The 19075-nt window shown below is 55.9% G+C and overlaps 5 protein-coding genes across 5 annotated transcripts, besides 3 other annotated features; all 5 read left to right on the top strand.

The window, feature by feature from the left end:
* Positions 1–1191: 1191 nt before the first annotated feature.
* Positions 1192–1593, top strand: LPMP_322260 (hypothetical protein; the record flags this gene model as incomplete). Its single annotated transcript, XM_010703608.1, has 1 exon — positions 1192–1593. The coding sequence occupies one exon, from the start codon at positions 1192–1194 to the stop codon at positions 1591–1593; it is 402 nt and encodes a 133-aa protein (XP_010701910.1).
* Positions 1594–2453: 860 nt separating this feature from the next.
* On the top strand, positions 2454–3674 carry LPMP_322250 (hypothetical protein; the record flags this gene model as incomplete). The annotated part of the gene is made up of 1 exon (XM_010703607.1): positions 2454–3674. The coding sequence occupies one exon, from the start codon at positions 2454–2456 to the stop codon at positions 3672–3674; it is 1221 nt and encodes a 406-aa protein (XP_010701909.1).
* Positions 3675–5520: 1846 nt separating this feature from the next.
* LPMP_322240 (hypothetical protein) lies at positions 5521–7023 on the top strand (the record flags this gene model as incomplete). Its single annotated transcript, XM_010703606.1, has 1 exon — positions 5521–7023. The coding sequence occupies one exon, from the start codon at positions 5521–5523 to the stop codon at positions 7021–7023; it is 1503 nt and encodes a 500-aa protein (XP_010701908.1).
* A 339-nt stretch (positions 7024–7362) lies between these two features.
* Positions 7363–7764: a repeat region.
* Positions 7765–8482: 718 nt separating this feature from the next.
* LPMP_322230 (hypothetical protein) lies at positions 8483–11113 on the top strand (the record flags this gene model as incomplete). Its single annotated transcript, XM_010703605.1, has 1 exon — positions 8483–11113. One exon carries the CDS (start codon positions 8483–8485, stop codon positions 11111–11113), a length of 2631 nt encoding a protein of 876 aa, XP_010701907.1.
* Positions 11114–12578: 1465 nt separating this feature from the next.
* Positions 12579–13368: a repeat region.
* Positions 13369–13453: 85 nt separating this feature from the next.
* Positions 13454–14417: a repeat region.
* A 1466-nt stretch (positions 14418–15883) lies between these two features.
* On the top strand, positions 15884–18769 carry LPMP_322220 (hypothetical protein; the record flags this gene model as incomplete). Its single annotated transcript, XM_010703604.1, has 1 exon — positions 15884–18769. One exon carries the CDS (start codon positions 15884–15886, stop codon positions 18767–18769), a length of 2886 nt encoding a protein of 961 aa, XP_010701906.1.
* Between the last annotated feature and the right edge of the window lie 306 nt (positions 18770–19075).

Here is a 19075-nt window from a genome sequence, read left to right as displayed (position 1 = left end):
CCCCTTCCCCTCCTTCATACTGTTTCTCCCCTTCAGCTAACCTTGTTTGCTCCTCTGTATTCCTTTTTTTTTTGTGTTTGAACTCCTCTCTCCACATTGGCGTGTCCGCTCGTCCATGGTGCTGTGGAGTTGTATTCGGTTCACCTCTTGCTCGATGTTGTTTTTAGTCGTGGTTCAGCAGTGGTTGTGTACCTCTCGCTCTTGCCTGCCTGAGTGGTTTTTCGGTGTGCGTTTCTGTCTTTCTGTCTCCTCCTTTCTCTGCGTCATGGTGCGCGTGCGTTTGTGGGTTTCTCTCTCTTCATATTGTTTTAAGCGTTGTATCTTTAGCCATGGGACTCTCTCAAATTAAAAACTCACAAGGTGTTGCGCACTTTGGTTTGACGTCATTCTACCTGTCGGTGTGTGTTTGTGTGCGTGTGTGTGTGCGGCGGGGGGATGAATAATGGTAGAGGAGGTACTGAACGTGGCACTCGCAGTACCGCGGCGTTGGCTCTTTGTCACTCCGTGGGTGCCAGGGAAGCGCGTGCAGATGCGTGACTGCCGACTGACAAGCTCCCATAAATACGTATACACACGTATACGCGTGTATATCTGAGGTAAAAAAAAAGCACGGAAAGAGGGGATGGCGTGATGATATACAGCACTTCCGACTGCTGGGAGTTTCTGCGTATCTGTCAGAGCCCCCTCTGAGTCATTGTTAGGGCTATCCCTTTACTTCTTCAAATGGAGACTCCTTCTCTTCGTTAGGCCTGCCCTCCTTACCTCCGCTAGCGAGACCCCGTTCTCTTTACCTCTTCACACTCTCCCCTCTTCATCTTTCTTTTCTACAACGTCATTTTCTATGAAAACAAAACACAAAAAATGAGTGCTCCACGCACGTGTAACACGTCATTCTTTCCCCGCTGCATAGCCCCCCCTCCTCCCCCAAAACGAGTAGCGCAATCAGTGACGTGCGAGACGCGACCGCCGTGCTCCCCCCTCAGTCGTAGGGTACACTGACTGATCCCGCCGCTTTCATGAAGGATCAAGCCGGAAAAGCGTGTGCGTCATTCCTCTAAAAAAAGAGTGAGAGCGTATTCCCGCACACAAGAAACGGCACCTCCCCCCCCACACACACCCACATGCACATGCGCCTATACCAGTAAAGCAAGCAGTCAATACATCAAAGGACGGCGCTACTTGGCAGCAGAGATGGGTAGCACCTCTAGCCGGGAGTGGTTTGATCCCTACGCGATCAACACCCCGCTTGCCGGTGTGTGCGCGGTCTCATGCCTCTTCAACAGCGTGCTGAATGGCATGCTGAGGATTTCGAACATCTACACCAACGTCACCCTGCTTATTCTCCTCGGCTGTTCCACTGGGTTGAGCAACTCGCTGCAGATGCCGCTGCTAGGCGCGCAGGCAGGTCTCACAGCATCGCTGCTATTCACTTTGGGCGCGCCAATGAAGATTCTCTTTACGAGTCGACTCTTTCCGCGTTCCGTGCACTACGGTATTGGTGCTTTTTACACCACCTACCATGCGATGCAGGTGAGGAGGGAGTTGGACTACTTTGAAGACGCAGGGGAAGACGCCGAGGATGAGGTGTTTTAGCTTGACTGCCTGCTCCAAGATCTAGGCGAATATGCAGTGGTCTCTGCTGCTGAGGTGTAGTCGATCGATGGCTGTGTGTTTTTTTTTTTTTCAGGGGCTTGCCGGCCTGCATACGTGAACAAATTGCCCTCAAGAAGGGGTGCCCATCGAGTTGAATGCCGTAGCGTCGAGAGATGGACACGCCCATGTACACGCAGAGGTGGGCGCGGAGTTACACTGTTGAGCACCCGTACCGTGACAGCAACAAAAAAACTACTTCAGGGGCTCGTCTTGCATGCGTGTTTGTGTGAACATTGCAGCGCCCGCTCTTTTCCCACTTGACTGCTCGTACAGAAACACACACACACACACACGCACACACACACATGCACTTACACAAGTAACTTCACGCTATTCTCAGTTGCACATGTGGGAGGGTGACACATCATTATTTTTTTTCTTGTGTGCGCGTATGTGTGTTGCTCTGACAAGTGATCAGCTTGTGATGTCTCTCTCCTTCCCTCTTCACCTGTGCATCTGACCAGCGTCTTCGGCTTCGTGCAGCGCTGTGGTTCGTCAGGCCTTCTCAACTCTTCCTCCTTGACCTTCACTCACCTTCTTCACCTTTGCGCTATTCTACCTGTTCCCCTTTCTTCCTCTCTGCCCCATCGTCCGCCGTTCATCCTACACATGTGTACCCCCGTAAAGAGGTGCACACGCGGTTACCTGCGCACATTGCCAACAGTGCACTGCACGTGGGAAGAGGCGGTGCAGAAGTAAAGAAAAAATACAAAAGCCCAGGGTAGAGAAGGAACAGAGAACCACGTGGAACGCACGGTGACAGACGCACACGCTAGCGGCTTCGGCGTGAGCACAAAAATATGGAAGACCGCAATTCCGTGGCGTCCAGCGTCTTCTTCACTGGAGTCTCCCTCGTAATCGAGAAGGAGAAGTTGCGTCAGCACTTCGAGTCCGTTGGCCATGTCGTGAACTTCACCATCTTCGGTCCGGCGCCAGGGAAGGACTTCCGCTATGGCATCGCCGGGTACATGGATGCGCAGACAGCGGAAGAGGCTATTCGCCGCCTTGATGGCACCACCTTTGGCGAGCGCGCGATGCGCGTGACAGCAGCGCGCACCACCACTCTGCACGGACCAGTGCGCGCAGGTCCCGGCGGCGGTGGCAGTGGGCCCGCTGACTACTCCCCCTTCCGCAAGCGGCCGCGAGAGCTGTATCCGTCTCCAAACGCATCACGCCCACCTTATGCTCCTCGAATGGGCCGTGACGGTGGCATGCGTGCGCCGATGGCGCGTGCTCCACTCTCTCACCAGCAGCAGAAACAGGAGCAGCCACAGCAGCTAACCACAGATAAGGCTGGGCGAGAGACGATGCAGTTTCCTCGCTTCTTCACGGATCCGATTCTTGGACGCGAGGGTTCCCTCGTACTTGACGCGCTGCGTGGCATGGCAACAGAGGAGGCGTACTCGGCGGTGGAACAGCTGCGCGTTCTGGCGCTGGAGCGTCCAACCGAGGCAAAGCGCCTGCTGCACAACAATCCGGCACTAAAGTCGGCGGTGGTCATGACCCTTCAACACGCCGGGCGAATCCCGTTTGGCTCATTACCTCGTGATGCGTACCAGTCGCGAAAGGAAGCGGAGACAGAGGCGGAGTTAGCGCAGCCACCACCGCCGCAGCAGCCGATGCCGCCACCTCCATCCGTTCCGCAAACATCTCAGACACCCCAGCAGACACCCCAGCAGCATCCGGCACAGTCACTGAAGCTGGCCAAGAAGGAGCCGAAATCGGCGATCAAGAGTGACGAGGTGCACGGTACCCGCAAGCGCGGCACCGCCGCCGGTAGTGCCTCTTCCTCGGCGACCGCTTCCTCCGTGGCACAGACGGCTCTTTTGCAACCGTCAACTCCGATGACGGAGGCAGAGCGCGATGAAGTGCTGGAGCTCATTCAGAACATGAGCGAGGAGGATGTGGAGCGGGTATTGACCATGTCGGTGCGCGACTTGGCGCAGGTGCCCGATCCAGCACAGCGGCAACAGCTAGAAGTGCTGCAGAAGCGCCTCTTGGAGATGTCTCAGGATTTGTGACGTCAAGGAGAGCGATGTGAGACGGAGACTCTACAGGCGTGGCGGAGAGGGGGAAGGGGATGCGGGAAGGAGGGAGGAGAGGGGACAAAGACGCGGCTTCCTCCCTATCTCCTTGCCGTGTGCTTCAGGTTTTAGGGGCATTTTTAGCGCTCATTTTCTGCGAATTATGTTGGGGGTGTGCAGGCTCGCTTGCTCGTATGAGTACGCGCGCATGTGTGCGCGTGAGGTTGAACCAGGGCGATCTTCCGTTGGCTGCCTCAATGTGCGCCTCCGATCCCTCCCCATTTCTTCCGTTTGAGAGCATGTAATGTTGCTCAAGGAGCAAGAAAAAAGTAAGCAAGCCTACTGGTGCAGCCATCACTTGGTGGAGGGGAAGTCGAAAGAAGATGCCACCTATGAGGTGGGTAGACGAGGGAACAGCAGCTGTAGGAAGACCCCACACAGACACAGAGCCCCCCCCTCCTCCTCCCTCTGCAAGAGCATTCATGCTGGACAGCAAAGCAACCACGGCCCGTTTCTCTGTAGTCTATGCAGTACTCCTATCGGATCACAGCGCCACCAGCCACAGCAGTGCAATTTTTGGTGTCCCCTGAAATAAAAATGTGGGATATCTTTTCTATATTTTGAGAGTCGACTTCTTGCTACCAATGCTGACGTCTCTCTGTCGTTCTACGTCTCCCATGTGCGTCATTGCTTCTGAAATACCCCCCCCCCCCCTCTGTTGGTTTCATTCCCTCCTTCTCCCCCTTCTAAGTCTACTCGCACGACTCTTAATCTCGTCTTCAGCGTTCGCCAACAAGCGAGTTGAGCAAGCAGGCGCGTTCCGACTGCACATTCGGGGTAGGATCGAGCCAGTGTTGCGTCTCACATATTTCCCTGCTTGAATTTTGCATCTTATTTCTTCCATTCACGTGGAACACTGCGACGACAACTGCTTAGGCGATCAAAGCGCTATCACCTCCTTCCTCTGCACAACTGCAGAGACGGTTACTACCATAACTCTTTTGCTTTTCTTCTCTCCATACAGTCTTGCGGGTGCTGAATCGCTGTGCTGCTGCTCCTTTCTTTCCCATACCCGTGTTAAGACGAGAAGTTATTGCTACGGCGGCGTGCACGTACGAAAATCTGTCCGCCCCTGCAAATCGTGTTGCTTCAACGCACGGACACAGTCGCACAAGCACACCGTTGCTTGTTTAACTGGTCTCTGCTCCTCCCCCCGTTCTCACACCACCCGCGAACTTAAAGGCGCATCATGGACTCTCAATCGCATCAAATGCGGATTCAATTTGTGGACTCGTCTGACGACGGGGCCTCGCATGAGGCGGCAATGAACGTTGGGTCTCCACGCGACGATGGTGAGGATTCCACCGAGAGCTCCATGCGCGGAACGTCGTCAGCTGTCGCCTCTCATCAGCCGTACCCCGATGGCGAAGAACCCGAGAGCAAAAACCCTAATCGTCCGAAGGGTAGTAGAAGTAATGGTGGGTGGATTTCTTCTGCGTTTTACCGGGGCGTCAACACAGCGGTGGGTCTGTTTTTTGGGACCAAAAACGCCGCACCGGCAGAACCGTACCAGCCTAGAGGCGGCACGCCCTCCAATAGACAGCTGATACCTTCCCGCACTGATCTTGACGGCAGCGGAGCTGCTGGTGGCTACATCACAGGCTGGCCCAACGGCAGCAGCAGCAGCGGCGGTTGGGAGTTTGACAGGTCTCAGCAGCGCAGCACCACAGAGTTGCTCCCGTCTACTGAGTCGGCGAGCTCCCAGGAGGCCGGTAATGATTTGGAGGGGGGCGGCGAGTACGATCATGTGAGCCTAGACCTGAAAGACACTGTACTACTGTTTATGCAGACCGGCTCTGACGTGTTCATGAACATCATCCTCGCAACCCTGAAGTCTAGCAATGAGCTCGTAGACGGTGAGACTTTCGAAATAGTGAGTGGAAGCCCAGCACTGCTGAAAGTGTTCATTGACTCTGGTCGCGTCGACATTAGCGATCCTCAGGTGCAGTCGATCGTGCAGGCGAAGCTTGACGAGGTACTCGACGGCGACCCCTACAAGGGCGACTTCGTGTCTGGCGATCTGCTCGACTACGTTCGGTTTCTGTGCAATATTCGCACAAGTCGTATCACTTTTCAGCAGATGGTGCTTCTGCGCTACTCCGGGTTTGACTATGTGGAGATTCTGATAGAGTGCCCGTATCTACTGGAGAATTTGAAAAAGCCCAGCTTCTGCATATACCTTATCTTTGATGTGCTGCACTACATCAGCGTCGCAATTAGCTGGCTGGGCGTACTGGTGACGTTGACCTTCACGGCGATGGTGGTGTGGACGGTTGTGTTCTGGTTCCGGAACCCCAATACCCGAAACAACAGCTACTGGGTCATTATCACATACGTTGGCAGCTACGTGGTGAGTCTCGTCGTCACCATGCGGGCGGAGGAAGGCAAGATCAAGCACTATGACAACCAAATTTGGAATTACCCGGACAACATCTTTCGAATTGTACCCATCATCCCTGTGTACGAAATCATGCTGAGCTACGTGTTGCTGCGGTACGAAATTTCGACTGACGCGAAGCGCTTCTTCATTATTCGGTACGACTTGCGCAACGGCACGTATGTTCAGCACATCGCCAACAGCTGCTTTTACGCCTTGCCGCAAATGGTTTTGCAGACGTTCCTCTTCACTGGGGTGCAACATACACCCCATGCCTATAACCGCATCGTCTTCTGGCTTCTCTTGGCCTGCGCGTTGACATTGATCGTCATGTCCATCTTCGCCTACTACCAGATAGCCGTCTTCACACACTCGTGCAACAACTGTGGGTTTGCAGTCCTGTCTAGCCGAAGCACCAGCAGCAAAAGCTACACGGGCTTCCTCGTCCGCCGCGTCCATCCATCTGACATCGCCACGAAGGTGCTTGTCTTCTTCACCATGTACTTCTTCATTGCCCAGGCGGTGACCCTCATCGTGCTTCTACTCAACCTACGCTCCTGCAACAACGGCACGATTGTCTTCCTTTCCATCTACACGGCTATCCTCGGCATCTCTATCATCGTTCTTGTATTGGTGTACCTCAACCTGCCCTTGTCGCGAGTCATGGGCACCATGAGTATCCCCGTGGCGCTGATGGAGATTGCCTTTCTCGTGTACATCAATGCAGGAACGACAGGCCCGGGGTGCATCATATCCGGACTCGGCACCAGCAAGTGGATAGTGCCTAGCATCGCAACCTTTGCGTTGATGTGCTTGTCCATCGTAACCTGGTTGTCGATGCTGCTGTTCGAGGTCTTCCGCGGCACGCGTATCACGCAGAGGGCTGTAGATCACTACATCCTAGTGTAGCACTGCATCACCAGCCCAGCGACCACACTGTCGCCTCTTTGCTCTCATGTGCGGAAGCTGACGACACTATTGTCGCTTCGTCCAGGGCTGTTTTCTCTTCGTTTTCTGCCTTTTAAGCGCTGGTTTTATTGCTTTCGGATCACATAGGGCTGCACACCCGCATAACTTTGCACAGAGCGCTATGTAGACCTACGGGAACCCCAATTCCACAGCAAAACTGTCTCTCGTGCGTCATTTGTTTGGCGCACGTCCCTTTCTATTTCGTGCTTCTTTCCCACTGCAAGGCAAGTAGAGGTAAGTACAATGGGAAAATCAAACAAATGTTGTTTGCTTTTCCTTTTTTATTTTTGTGGTGTCCATTCTTTGCCATGCAATACCCGTTCAAACGCCACTATCCCCATGGTCTGTCAACAGGCTTCATCGAGTCGTGTGAAGCAGTGCGAGGCACGTATTACAGCAGTGCACTGACTCCGTTGACGGAGTATGACTACTGCCTCGAACTCTACCCAATTCCTGCGTCGAAGGTCGCTCCGATGCAACGCCGTCCACGACCTGGCCGCCGACACCAACAGCGACACATCACTCTGACCTTTCTATGTCGCAGGCGCTTGACCCTGTCAGCACCAGAAATGCCTCAGCATTAGCAGGGATAGGGGGGGGGGGCTGCTTGGGCTTTTCCACCCCAAGTGAGGAGATTAGGCCCTGGACACTACGCACCGAGGTATCCTCTTCTCATCAGGGTTCACGGAGCAACACCAACGGGAACTATACCATCACTGTCCTCGTTGTTGGCTTCGCTTCTCTGTTTTTCCACGCCTTTGCACGTCATACCGTGTCTGACTCCCTCTCTTCTGTCGGCCCCCTTTTCTCTCTCGCGTCTCCTTCTATACACCCATAGCTCTGGAGTAACTGATTATCTTATCAGAGGGAATGCCGACAAAAAAACACGGGCTGCTCCCTCATCTTGTCCTGCTTTGTGCTGCGCTTTGCTCTCTCTCTCTCTCTCCGATGCGTGCAATCGATTAAGGAAGAACACATACAAGTAAACAGACATATATACCGAGCAGTCACACGCAAGCACCTCCATTCACACATAGCACTCGACGGTGCTCTGACACATATACTTCTGCACGTCTTCAGATCTCGTCTTCCGCGCGCTCTGCTGTAGTCGCAGGGTCATTTTCAACGTGCAATACACGTGAGGGGGCTCTCTTCTCGCAGTTTTTCTCCGTTAGTTTTACGCGTGCACTCAGTTATATATATATATATATATTTCTGCGTCTCCTTTCTCTTGTTTCTCTTAGTGCTTCCTTATACATCGTGTGGTGTCACAGGTGCGCGCGTGTGCGTGTAACATCGAGTTTACGTGAGACGGACACGCACACACGTAAGCGGAGGCAGTCGCCTATAGACAGCTCATTTTGTTTTTGTTTCGAAAGGGGGGGGGGAGGAATCCACAATGAATATGGTTGAGTTGCACCCCCATTTTGTTGCCGCGTGCAACTACGCCGATGTGAGCTCCGTCGTAGGGTTGCTGAAGGAGCCGATTGACAGCGCTGACTTTAAGACAAACAACGACGCCCCGTACCTGCCAGCCACGTGCACGAGCACTATTCACCTGGGCAATACGCTGCGTGGGCTGCCATATTCGTCTCGCCCGCCGCCGCCGCCGCCGTCGCCGCCGCGAAAGCGCAATTCAAATGTCACGACGGACACCCAAACGGCGCACGACCCCTCCCCGAAAAGTGCACCGGCGGCGGCGAAGCGGCCGCCGCTTTCCTTGACTGAAGCAAAGGACGTGTCGGAGGACGGGAATGCTACTCCATTACCGGTTCCGCCGCCGTCAAAGCTACAGATGCCGAACGACTCGCGGCTGCGGCTTAGCCATCGCCCCTCCTTGAAAGGCGTCCGACCAAGCCCGCCAAAGGTGCTGTGCATATGGGATGTGGACGACACCCTCGTCGCATCCGGAGTCAGCGGGGTTCGTCAGAATACTATGTTCCGGGATTCTGAGCTGGTCGCACTCTTTAGCAGCGCCGGTGACTCCGCGCGTCACTTACTTCTCTCACAGGGGAGCATCGACGACGTCTTTGGGAAGCCTTCTGGTCGACTGCGGTGCGTGTTGCCCTTTCTAGAGCGCACCTCTGGTTGTACCGGTGACAGCTGTTCGAGGACTGACGAGACAGACCATTCCCCCTCGGCGTTAGATTCTTCTACCGGAGGAATGCCGAAAGAGAAGTCGTTCTTTACAAACGTGCTTCGTTGTGTGAGTGGGAGCAAGGTGAAAGAGAGGCCGTCGTCGACGTCGTCGGTGAACGATCAGAAAGGTGCGCCGAATGGAAACACGGCCGATAGCGGCGCCCCCAACGAACACGACCTTCGATACTTCTCGCCAGGCACGGTTGTGGTACGCCTATCCACCGTGCGTGGTCGCAGCGAAACGACAGAGGACTCCGCGTTTCTGACCGACACGCAGGCATCGCCGACGTGCAGCCGCACCTTCGATGGGCAAATGGATGACAAGGCAGAGCAACCGGGCCGATGGCTCATTCTTCGACCTGAGATTTGGGGCATAACACTCGCGTCAGTGAGCACTTTCTTCGCACCGTCGCGCAACACGGCGTTTGTGAACGGCAAAGTATACCGCAAAATGGATGTGGTCTGGTCGCTTGCCATGAGCAGCGAGTGGGACTCCGTCTTCTTCATCGATAACAACCTCTCGGAGGTGGGAGTGGTTCGGTATGGGCTGCAAATATCGGATGCTCTCGCTTTGAAGCGCCAGCGCAAGCTGTATCGTTTTTTCCAGGCCGATTATCTGCTTCTCGCGACCTCGGCGAAGCTGCGCGAGATGGAGCTGCGGTATGGTCGTGACATTACAAGGCCCCCCAACACTACTGAGTCCTCGCCGCTGCTAGGGAACAAGCAGGATCGTCGTAGCTGCGACCAGCAGGGGTCTAAAGAAGCGGCTGCTGCTGTGAGTAACTCAAGCGCCTCAGCGATATCACGAAAGAGCGTCAGCGCCGAAGAGGCGTGCGATTTGAAGCGGACCAAGTCTGCTGCAGCGCTCAGCTCTAGCAGCGCCCACAGTACAGAGGCCACCACCGGTGGTGTAGCGAGCAGTGACGCGGGTCATCACTCATCCTGGAGGGAGAACTCATGGGTGCGAGAACCCGGCACCGACGGCGTTACAGACGACGTGAAAATTGTGAATGTGAACAGGAGCGATAGAGCGCCTCCGCATCCTGACGTAACGTCCCCTCTGGTGGTGCAGCACCGACACGGATCGTGCAGCAGAAATCCTTCTGAATGCGCGGATTGCCTATCGCTCACATTCCTCTCCTGCTCCTCTCGCCGTCTTGAGAGCGGCGACGGTGACCTCGGGACCTCAGCGATGATGTCGTCCAATTCCATAGTACGCTCGCCAAAGCATGTATGCAAGGATGTGGATCTGTTTGTCGTGAACTTGCACATGCCGTCGGAAGCATATCGCCGAGTGCTGACCACTGCTCGCACCAACAGCAGTGGGCAACGGAGCATGCAGCGTGTCAACAGAGACCCCAACAGGCACGTTGGCCAGCCAGTGTTTGTCGGCGACCGAAGCTGCACCGATGAACAGTACAGAGCCATCCTCAGGCACTTCCAGGAGGCGGAGAGTACTCTATTTCAGTTCATCGAGGAGGAGATTCGCGCAAATGGTTTCGTAGATGTCACCAAGGTAGGTCGCTGGGTGCCGAACCCGCGCCTGGTGTACACACCGGTACGCGTGCGGCCGACGTCTGTGCCGCACATGCTCAACTTCTACAACCCTTTTTTTGTCGAGTTGGAGGAGGGGCTGGTGGCGGCGCTGCAGCGCACAGGTGGAACAAGTGCATCATGCGTGCTGCACACGGAGGCGCAGCGGCAGTACTATATCTTACAGCGTGTGCTCCCTTTCCTTGATCCGTACTTGACGGGCGACCTGAGCCGCATGCTCTTTGACATCTACATCACAGACGGCAACATTCCGCTTTCCCTGGCGGAGCAGCTGAAGAAAACCATTGTCAAAACCCGAGCCTGCATTCAGCCAGTACCGAAGAAGAAACACCTGTGATGGGTGTTGCGGGACTGGAATCGGCCTCTGAGTGTGAGATGAGTCGAAGCAAATCAGGCCATATAGTAGAGCTGATGATGCGTAGCAGCTTCCGGCAGCTCCTCTCTTCTTGCTCTCATGTGTTTCAGATGCGCAGGCACCCACGTCTCACATACGAGTGAGCCTCTCGACAATTCAGAAGCAATACGAACTAGTCCCTATTGCGGATTCCTCAGTTGATGATGAGTCTCGAATGCGCTGTTCGCTGTGTTTCTCTTGCAATTTCCCCCAATATATATTTTTTGTCTCTGAGAGCGCACACTGGCCCTCTATGCCTGGAAGAATTTCCTGTTTATAAGAAAGTGAGCAAGATACAGGCGGTAGCGGCGGCGGGGGTGGGGTTACCGCTGGCATGTCTTTAGCGACAACGTTGCCAACCGTCAGTGCAGATACCTTGTGAGAGGAGCAGGAGTCGGCGGCAGGTGTGGAACGGATTGTGAAGAGCACACTAAACATTAGTATTTGCCTGTATGGTAACTGCAGACAAAGCTGGAATACATGACTACAATTGTGCACATCGTCCGCCTTGTGTGTGTTTGTTGAGTCGCCAATGTGTGGACGGTTTGTCAGGCACCTCTTCGTGTGTGCGTCTATGCGTGGAAGCAGCGGGGGGAGCGGGTGTGTGTACAGACGCGTTTTTCTGTTGGTGTTGCTTTCTTTTCCGTACCGTTTGTTTGCTCCTTCTTTTCCTCAAATGACGGTTGTTGTTTCACGTGTGCCTCGCGTTGAGGCTGTGCACGCAATTCTTTTTTGGTCTTTCGATTTACTGCGATCCCGTTGCTTCCACGCTTCCTCCCCCATTGCACTGCTCGCTCTTTCTGCACGTGTGCTGCCTTCTCTCTGTTGAGGGCGAAGGCCTTTAATTTTTTTTCTTCTTTGGGACGTTGTCTTTGCTGTCTTTGTGTGTGTGTGTGCACGGCCATGTGTGCGGGCCATAAAACCAGGCATCCCGATAGGGCAGTTTTTTATTCTGCAAATGGTTTCTGCCCTAGTCGTCTGCTCCTTTTTCTTTGTGTCCTTTGATGCTCTCACGGCTCCACATACGGTGAGCACGTGTGCACATTTGTACCGATGTGTGCTCTCTGTAATACGAGCCTGTTGTGATGCGTGCGTGTTACCTCCCGGGGAGAGTGGGGGGGGGGTGATACGTGTATTGTCCTCTTTGATGCTCCCCTGCTGGTACTCTGATGTTAGCGCCTTCTTGCCATTCTTTCAATCCAGCACACTTGCCAGGCCCCTTTTCTAGGCGTGTGTGTGCGATACACGACACCATCGCAATTGCTTTTATTGTGCAACCCTCTTCTGACATTTCGTGCGTTGCTGCTCTCTGGTCGCCCTGTTGCCTGTCGCCGTTTTTTTTTTTATTTCGACATTTCTTTCTCTTTTCGACGTGTTCTTCAACATTGCCACTCCCTGACGAGCCGTGGGCGGACTCTCCGGGCGGAGCAAGACTAGCGGCATGCAGGCAACGTCCGTCTCGTTTTGTGAAGTTTCCTTGCTGTGGGCAGAGGGTGCGGCAGCGAGGGACCAACTCGGGAGCGTCGGCGGTGCTGCATAATTGTGATGCCCACAGAGGTGCAGTAGCAGGAGGCTGCGGACCCCTTTGCTTGCAGTAACCACGCTGAGTGTGAAGCAAGGGGGCTGGGGCCTGACCCGCTGCGAGCCCAACTGGGTCGACCAAGGCGCCGAGAAACAAGTGTGACTGCTGCCACGAACCCGCGTACCCTCCTCATGGCACTCGACGCGGGCCCTATAGCGATGGAGGGCGGTGCAATGCGACGCGGCTGGGCGCAAATGCTGGCCCTACGAGCTTGCCGCATGTGCCTCTCATTTCTGTTTGCCTGTGGCTGTGGCGCGTTGGAGCACGGCGGCAAAGTTTGCAGGCTTGCCAAGTGTGCAGCGTCAGAGGCGTCAACGCCCATGGCACGAAGGACGCACCTGGCCGCCGGCCTCAGACACCAGGCCGACCTCCCCCAAAACCACAATACACGATGCGGCACACTGAGACGAGGGCTGCGTGGCGGCCACCGCCCCACACCAAGGAGCAAGGATACTGAGCTTACAGGGCGACAGGAGTCCACCGTCGCCCGGCTGCGCACGGGCGCCTGCCCGCGTTTTGAATTCCTGCAATGACGGAGGACTCGGAGGGACAGCGTGGAGAGCAGATGGTAGGCTGCCTGTTACTGCCCGAGCATTGTGGTACCCCCACCCCTGCCAGAGGGTCCGACGCGGCGTTGTGAGCACGTGCATCTCGCTCGGGCTGCACGGGTCTCTCCCGTCGTGTGCCCGCCGCCCCCCTCCCCCTGCACCCCTTCAGGGCGACAAGCGGTGGGCTCTTTGTGCGCGGGCCCTTTCAGCTTGGCACGCCCACTCCTGTCAGCGGCGTGCGGATTCAGGGGCAGACGGAATGCGCGTACCTCCCCAGATGCATAGCAACGACCCGCCTGCCGCGGCGCATGCGGGAGCAGGTCACGCAGCCACGCTCTTCGGGGGCAGCGGCGGAGCCGGAGGGTGCAGAGAGCGAGCCCACCTCCCCCCTGACAGTAACGGTGTTCTGGAGCAGACCCCCGAATACGCGAACGCGAGCGCTGTGCGTACACGCTGTCTACTAGGCTGGCATGGCGTACCACATCAGCGCAAGGCATCCAGTGCTCGGGGGAACAAGAGGGATCGACGAGTGAGGTGCGAAGAGATCCATATGAATAATCCCCGCGGTGCATGTATGCGAAATATGTGGCATCTTCCTCCACCTGACCGCGCGGGCTGATGCGACGGAGATGCTGGGAGCATGACGGGAACACTCCGCATCACGCCATGGAGTCTTCCAACTCCCATGTGGAGTCTCCACACCACGTTATAGACTGCAGCGGCTCGAAACGACAGAGGGGCGGGGTACATGGGGAGGGGGGTTTCCGAGGGCCCTGGCCTGGGGGCTGGCCGGCTTCCTCCTCGAGCGAATCTTGCAAGCACCTAGCCCAAACCCATGTTACCCGCACGGCGGACACCACGTGCACCGCGCTCGAGCAGGATCCTGTACGCTGGTCGCGTGGCTCCGAGTATGCGGCCCACCGGTGTGTGTGTGGCGCCGGCTGCGCCGCACGTACTCAACGGAGGGACGAGGCAAGTACGAGAAGAGCCTGCTTAGTGCATGGCCCGATGCGATGGCAGGACGGTTCGTCCTCGACAACGGGGATTTAGCCGCGCTGCCCCGGAGGTACAGGCAAGGCGTGGCTGTTTGAGTATAGCAGCGGACTTGTTCATCGTAGAACGACACCGTGCAGGGAGGAGAGCTGCTGCACGTCTCCCGTGTTGCTCTTTTTAGGTGCGGGTGAACTTCTGCTGCAGACCATCTCCTCCCCTTGGCCCTTTCTTTTTTCGTGTTGTTTATTTGCCGTACGAAGATGAATGTGCTCAGTTCTGGACACTGCTTATGCCTTCTTGTTCCTTTTCGCGTTTATGCGTTCGCGGAGCTCGAAATGTAAGATGATGGATGCTGTACTATCGTTCTCTGCTTTTCCGATTTTCTCTGGTGCTCTTTTTTGTCAGCTAGCTACCCATAGCGGCCTCCGCTTCGCTGGTGCACTGAGCCGGTGTTTGCCGTTGGGTACCCCCTCCAGTGTACTTCGCTGCTCTCTTTTTACATTTTGGTTGTCTTTCCGTTATTTGTCGCCGTCTCGCTCCGATGCACTTCGTCGTGAACTACTGTGACTTTGCTACTCATTCTCCGTGTCTTCCTCTTCCTGACTCCACCCTTAGTTTCCCCACGTGCTCTTGGAAACCTTAGCCTTCTTCCTATAGCGTCTGCCGCCGCCACTATAACCCTCTCGGCGTGTCTTATGAGGCGTGCCTTGTGTTCCCTTCCCACCGTTCCCCTTACTGAGACACGGACTCCTCCCCAATGGACGAGATTGTATCCACCACAGCGATGCTATGTCTCTGTGTTCTTGCTGGATGAGTAATATGCACGCACGTCTATGTGCATTGAACTCTCTCATTTCGTTGTCCTCTTCCCCGCTTTCCGTTTGCCTCGTCGTTTTCATGTTTTTTTTTCTTCTTTCTTCTGTTGACAGCTTGTCATTCCCCATCTCGTCCCCCACCTCTCTCACACTCTCAGTTTCTGCTCAGGTATGTGTGTGTGTGCGAGGGGCATGGCAGGCACTGCCTGCCACGGCCCACGTTACTTCCTTCCCTTTTTTTTCTATATCGGTGTGCTTCAGCAACCGCAGCAATGAAATGTGTTCTTTTTAGGCAAGACAGGTGCCAACGTGCATGCAGACACGTCAGTTTACTGGATGGGGATGAGGGTGTCTGTGCACGTGTCGGCAGGCGGCCAAGCGACTGAGAGCCACGACTAAGGGGTTTCCTTTTGTGTGACCGTGTTTTTGACCTTTTCTCTCCATCGATGCACCTGGCGGTGATTTGCGCTTGTCGTCTGCACGGGATTGGGTTTTGGTGACCGGATTAGGCGGTCTCATTTCTGGCAGATAAATGCTGATGCATCTAGGATGGACTAGCGCGCTCGGGCCCCTAATACTCTGATGGCCTTATGTATGCGCTCATCTATTCTAGCGCCTTTGTTTAGTTTCTTTCCACTTATGCTGGCTACGTCTCTTTTCGAGCTCCACGTATGCTTATCTTCGCTCTCCCTTCTCCTTCACTGCTCGTCTACTTTATGCCTACACTCACCCCCCTTCACCCTCGCACACACACATCACGTCAAAGGGCGGCGTGATGTCAACGCGGACGTACTGCGTCATCCCACATGAGGCGCGTCAAGACACCTCCTTCTTCCAGGGGGTTTTTGAAGATGGGGTTCGGGTGCTCTACCGCGGCCGCCTACAGTCCCTCGTATTTTCTCACGTGTTGAGCCCTGCGCATGATTACGTGAAGCACATCAATGGCCCGCTTCTCGCTACGCTGCGCGATGGCAACAACGCCACTCTCATCCTGGCGATACCGAACTCCGAAGATGTGGTACTGTCACCTAAGTCGACGGCGTCGGGGGTGAGGGGCCCCACATCGCAGGCCCAGGCGGATGCAGCAACGGCCCCATCGCGCGTGCCGCCATTGTCATCGTCGTCTCAGAAGCTAAACACCGGGTCAGCAGAGGCTACAGCGGTGGCCATGGAGCTTTACGCTAACCTTTTCCCATTGCTCTTTCGGAATCTCGAGTGCTGTTCAGCAGCCCTGCTCTCCGTGGTGACGGTATCCGCGTCGGAGCGTATACTGCTGGACAACCTCCGCGAAGATCGCCACATTCGCACTCTTGAGGAAGCACACAAAGTGAACCTGACTCGCAGCACCTCGGCAACGGAGTGGGGTACGCTCTTGCAGCTTCTCGAGGACCGCCATGCCGCGTTGCAGGAGTCGCCGACATCGCTCGAGGGGCAGACGGCTTGTGTGGTTACGGTGGAGCTGCAGGGATATGGCCGACTCGTTGTTGTCGACGCGGCCAGCGCGCAGGATCTGCTGCAGCAACTGACGCTCGTTCTTCACATGCGGGCGGACGGTGCAGCTCGCACCTACCCTCCACACACTCCCATCCGAGATCTTTTAGAAAGGAATGTTGCCCCGCAGGCAACGGTGCAGGTGCTTATTGTGCCAGCACCGCAGGATACGGTGCGACAAACAATGCGCGTTCTTCATTTTGCTGCTACAGTGGAGGCGGCGCAGAACTGCGGGGCTACTGCTGCGATGGATGAAGAATCAGGGTCAATGGCGTCTAATTCCAGGCCTCCGCGCAGGCGAGCGGTGCAATTGTCGCCTGCACCGTCGAAGCTCTTCTCGAGACCGAGAGCGTCACCGACTCCTTTGGCCGTGGAAGCGAGCCCCACTCGCGACAAAGGTGCTGACTCTAGTCCTCAGCCTGTTGTGACGCCGGCTGCCTTGCACCTAGACGTAGACGAATCAAGCAGAAGCGGCAGCAGTTGTTATAACGCTGATATCGTTCGCGATCGGACACCAGCTCAATTGCCGCCGCCGAGTGTGCAGCTCGATAGAGACCGTCAACGAGCGCGAGAGCAGCATTTCCTCAAGCGCATCGCGGTTCTCGAAGAACAGCTCCGCAGCTCAGAGGACCAGTGCCACCGCGCACAGATTACCCGCGACCAAGCACTTGAAGAGCGCAACGGTTTTGAGCGCGAACTTCGCGGCAAGACAAGCCTCTGGACGGACCTGCAGCGTGCTCATCAAACGACGAAGAAGGAGAACGCAGACTACGCGCAACTGGTCGAGCGGCTCGTGCGGCAGGTCCGTACACTGGAGCGGGATGCAACGCGGCAGAAGCGGCAGGGCTCCATGGTTGTGAAGCAGCTACGGGAGGCCGAGACGGAGAAGGAGACGCTGATGCTGCAGCTGACAGGGCTTCGCAAAGAGGTGATGCTTTTCCGCAAGGACGCCATCTGGCGTGCACGAGAGGCAACGCTGTCACGCATCGTGCCAGGTGAGGCGTCCGTGCCGGAGCCTCGAGCTGCAGCGCAGCGACAGTCTTCGCAGTCCCGACCCGCGCACCAGCCCGCACCTCGGTCAGTCTCTTTCACATCTACGAGCGGTGTGGGACTGCACTCCCCTCGTGCACGGCGCATCTATGAGAGGCCTAGTAATACGGAAGGTTTCTCAGAGAGCACGAACGGTGATGCCCCCTCCCTCGCACAGGAAGAGCGAGGTCGCTTGACGACAATCACGATGGACGAGCTTCGCTGGCGGAACCGTCACCTGGAACAAGAGGTGAATCGGCTGCAGGAGCGCCTGCTGGCGACTCTCACGGCAACAGCGAAGCGAGACACGACTAGAGACGCTTCAAGTGGCTCGATGTCAGATGTGCGCTGCTATGGAGGCTGCCCGATGTGTGATGTGATGCAGGAGCGCATAGAATACTTTCAAACGGAGCTGGCTCATGTACGCGAGGAAAAAGAGGCGTTGGTACGCCTCATGTCTACGTCTTCTGCCTCTTTCCCGCCTCGCAGTACAAAGACTCCTATTTCCGCGAACCTGGAGCGAAGCTGCAGCAGCGTAATGCACTCACCTCCACGTTCTTCCGAGGTGAGGCGCGACGGTAGCGAAGAGGATGGCGTCACCCCGGGTAGTCGCAGTACGCCCCAGCCAGCGAAGTCGAGCTTCAGCGGCTGCACTCTACGCGTCGCTGCTGCTCTAGTTACTGGCTGCTCGTCTCTGGAGGCCCAGCTTGCGTGTGCACAGATGGCATTGTCATGTAGGTTACGCAGCGACACATCGGCAAGCGCGCAGGGCAACAGTGAGCTTTTCGACCCTCTATCACAGCTGTCTCCTCTCGTTCTTCAAGAGCATCAAGAGGCTGTGGCTGCCCTCGCAGACTCGCTGCGGCACATTGCCGAGAAACCGGCTTCCCGCCCAGCTGCCACCGGCCCTACCGCCTTTCCCGCTTCTTCACGAGATACTGCAGCAGCAGCGCGATGGTTGTTACCGCCCATCCCCCGCTGCGCCACCGCGGCGGACGTCGACACGCTGACGAACTACCTTTCCTTTGAGATGGAGCGTTGTCAGCACCTTCGCGCCTTTATTCCAACCTTTGCACAGCTGGCGGTTGCGACGGAGCATCTCACCATGCGTCTTGAGGCGACCGATGCTAAATCGAACTGAGAGGAAAGGCGGGAAAAGGGTACAAGGAGAGAGGTTCGCTGGCAATAGCGAAGTCGATGCGCTACTTCGGCCTCTGTCGCTCTGATTCTCGTGTCTGCTATTTTTTATTTTCTTTGCTTTGGGTCGTATCCTAGTGATGAGTTTCTCACCACTGTATGCGTTCTCTTGCCTTCTGAGGAGACTCTGTGTGTGTATGTGTGTGTGAGGGGGTTGTTCTCTCGCTGCGCTCTCTTTGACCGAGGCACTATCATGAGATGGTGCTCGTGCCTTCTGTGATTCTCTCTCTCTCAAGCTGTGTTATTTCTT

This window comes from Leishmania panamensis, assembly GCF_000755165.1.
Source record: "Leishmania panamensis strain MHOM/PA/94/PSC-1 chromosome 32 sequence".
In the NCBI taxonomy this organism is placed as follows: Eukaryota; Euglenozoa; class Kinetoplastea; order Trypanosomatida; family Trypanosomatidae; genus Leishmania; species Leishmania panamensis.
The sequence above is the reverse complement of the archived record's forward strand: the minus strand, read 5'-3'. Positions and strand labels throughout refer to the sequence as shown.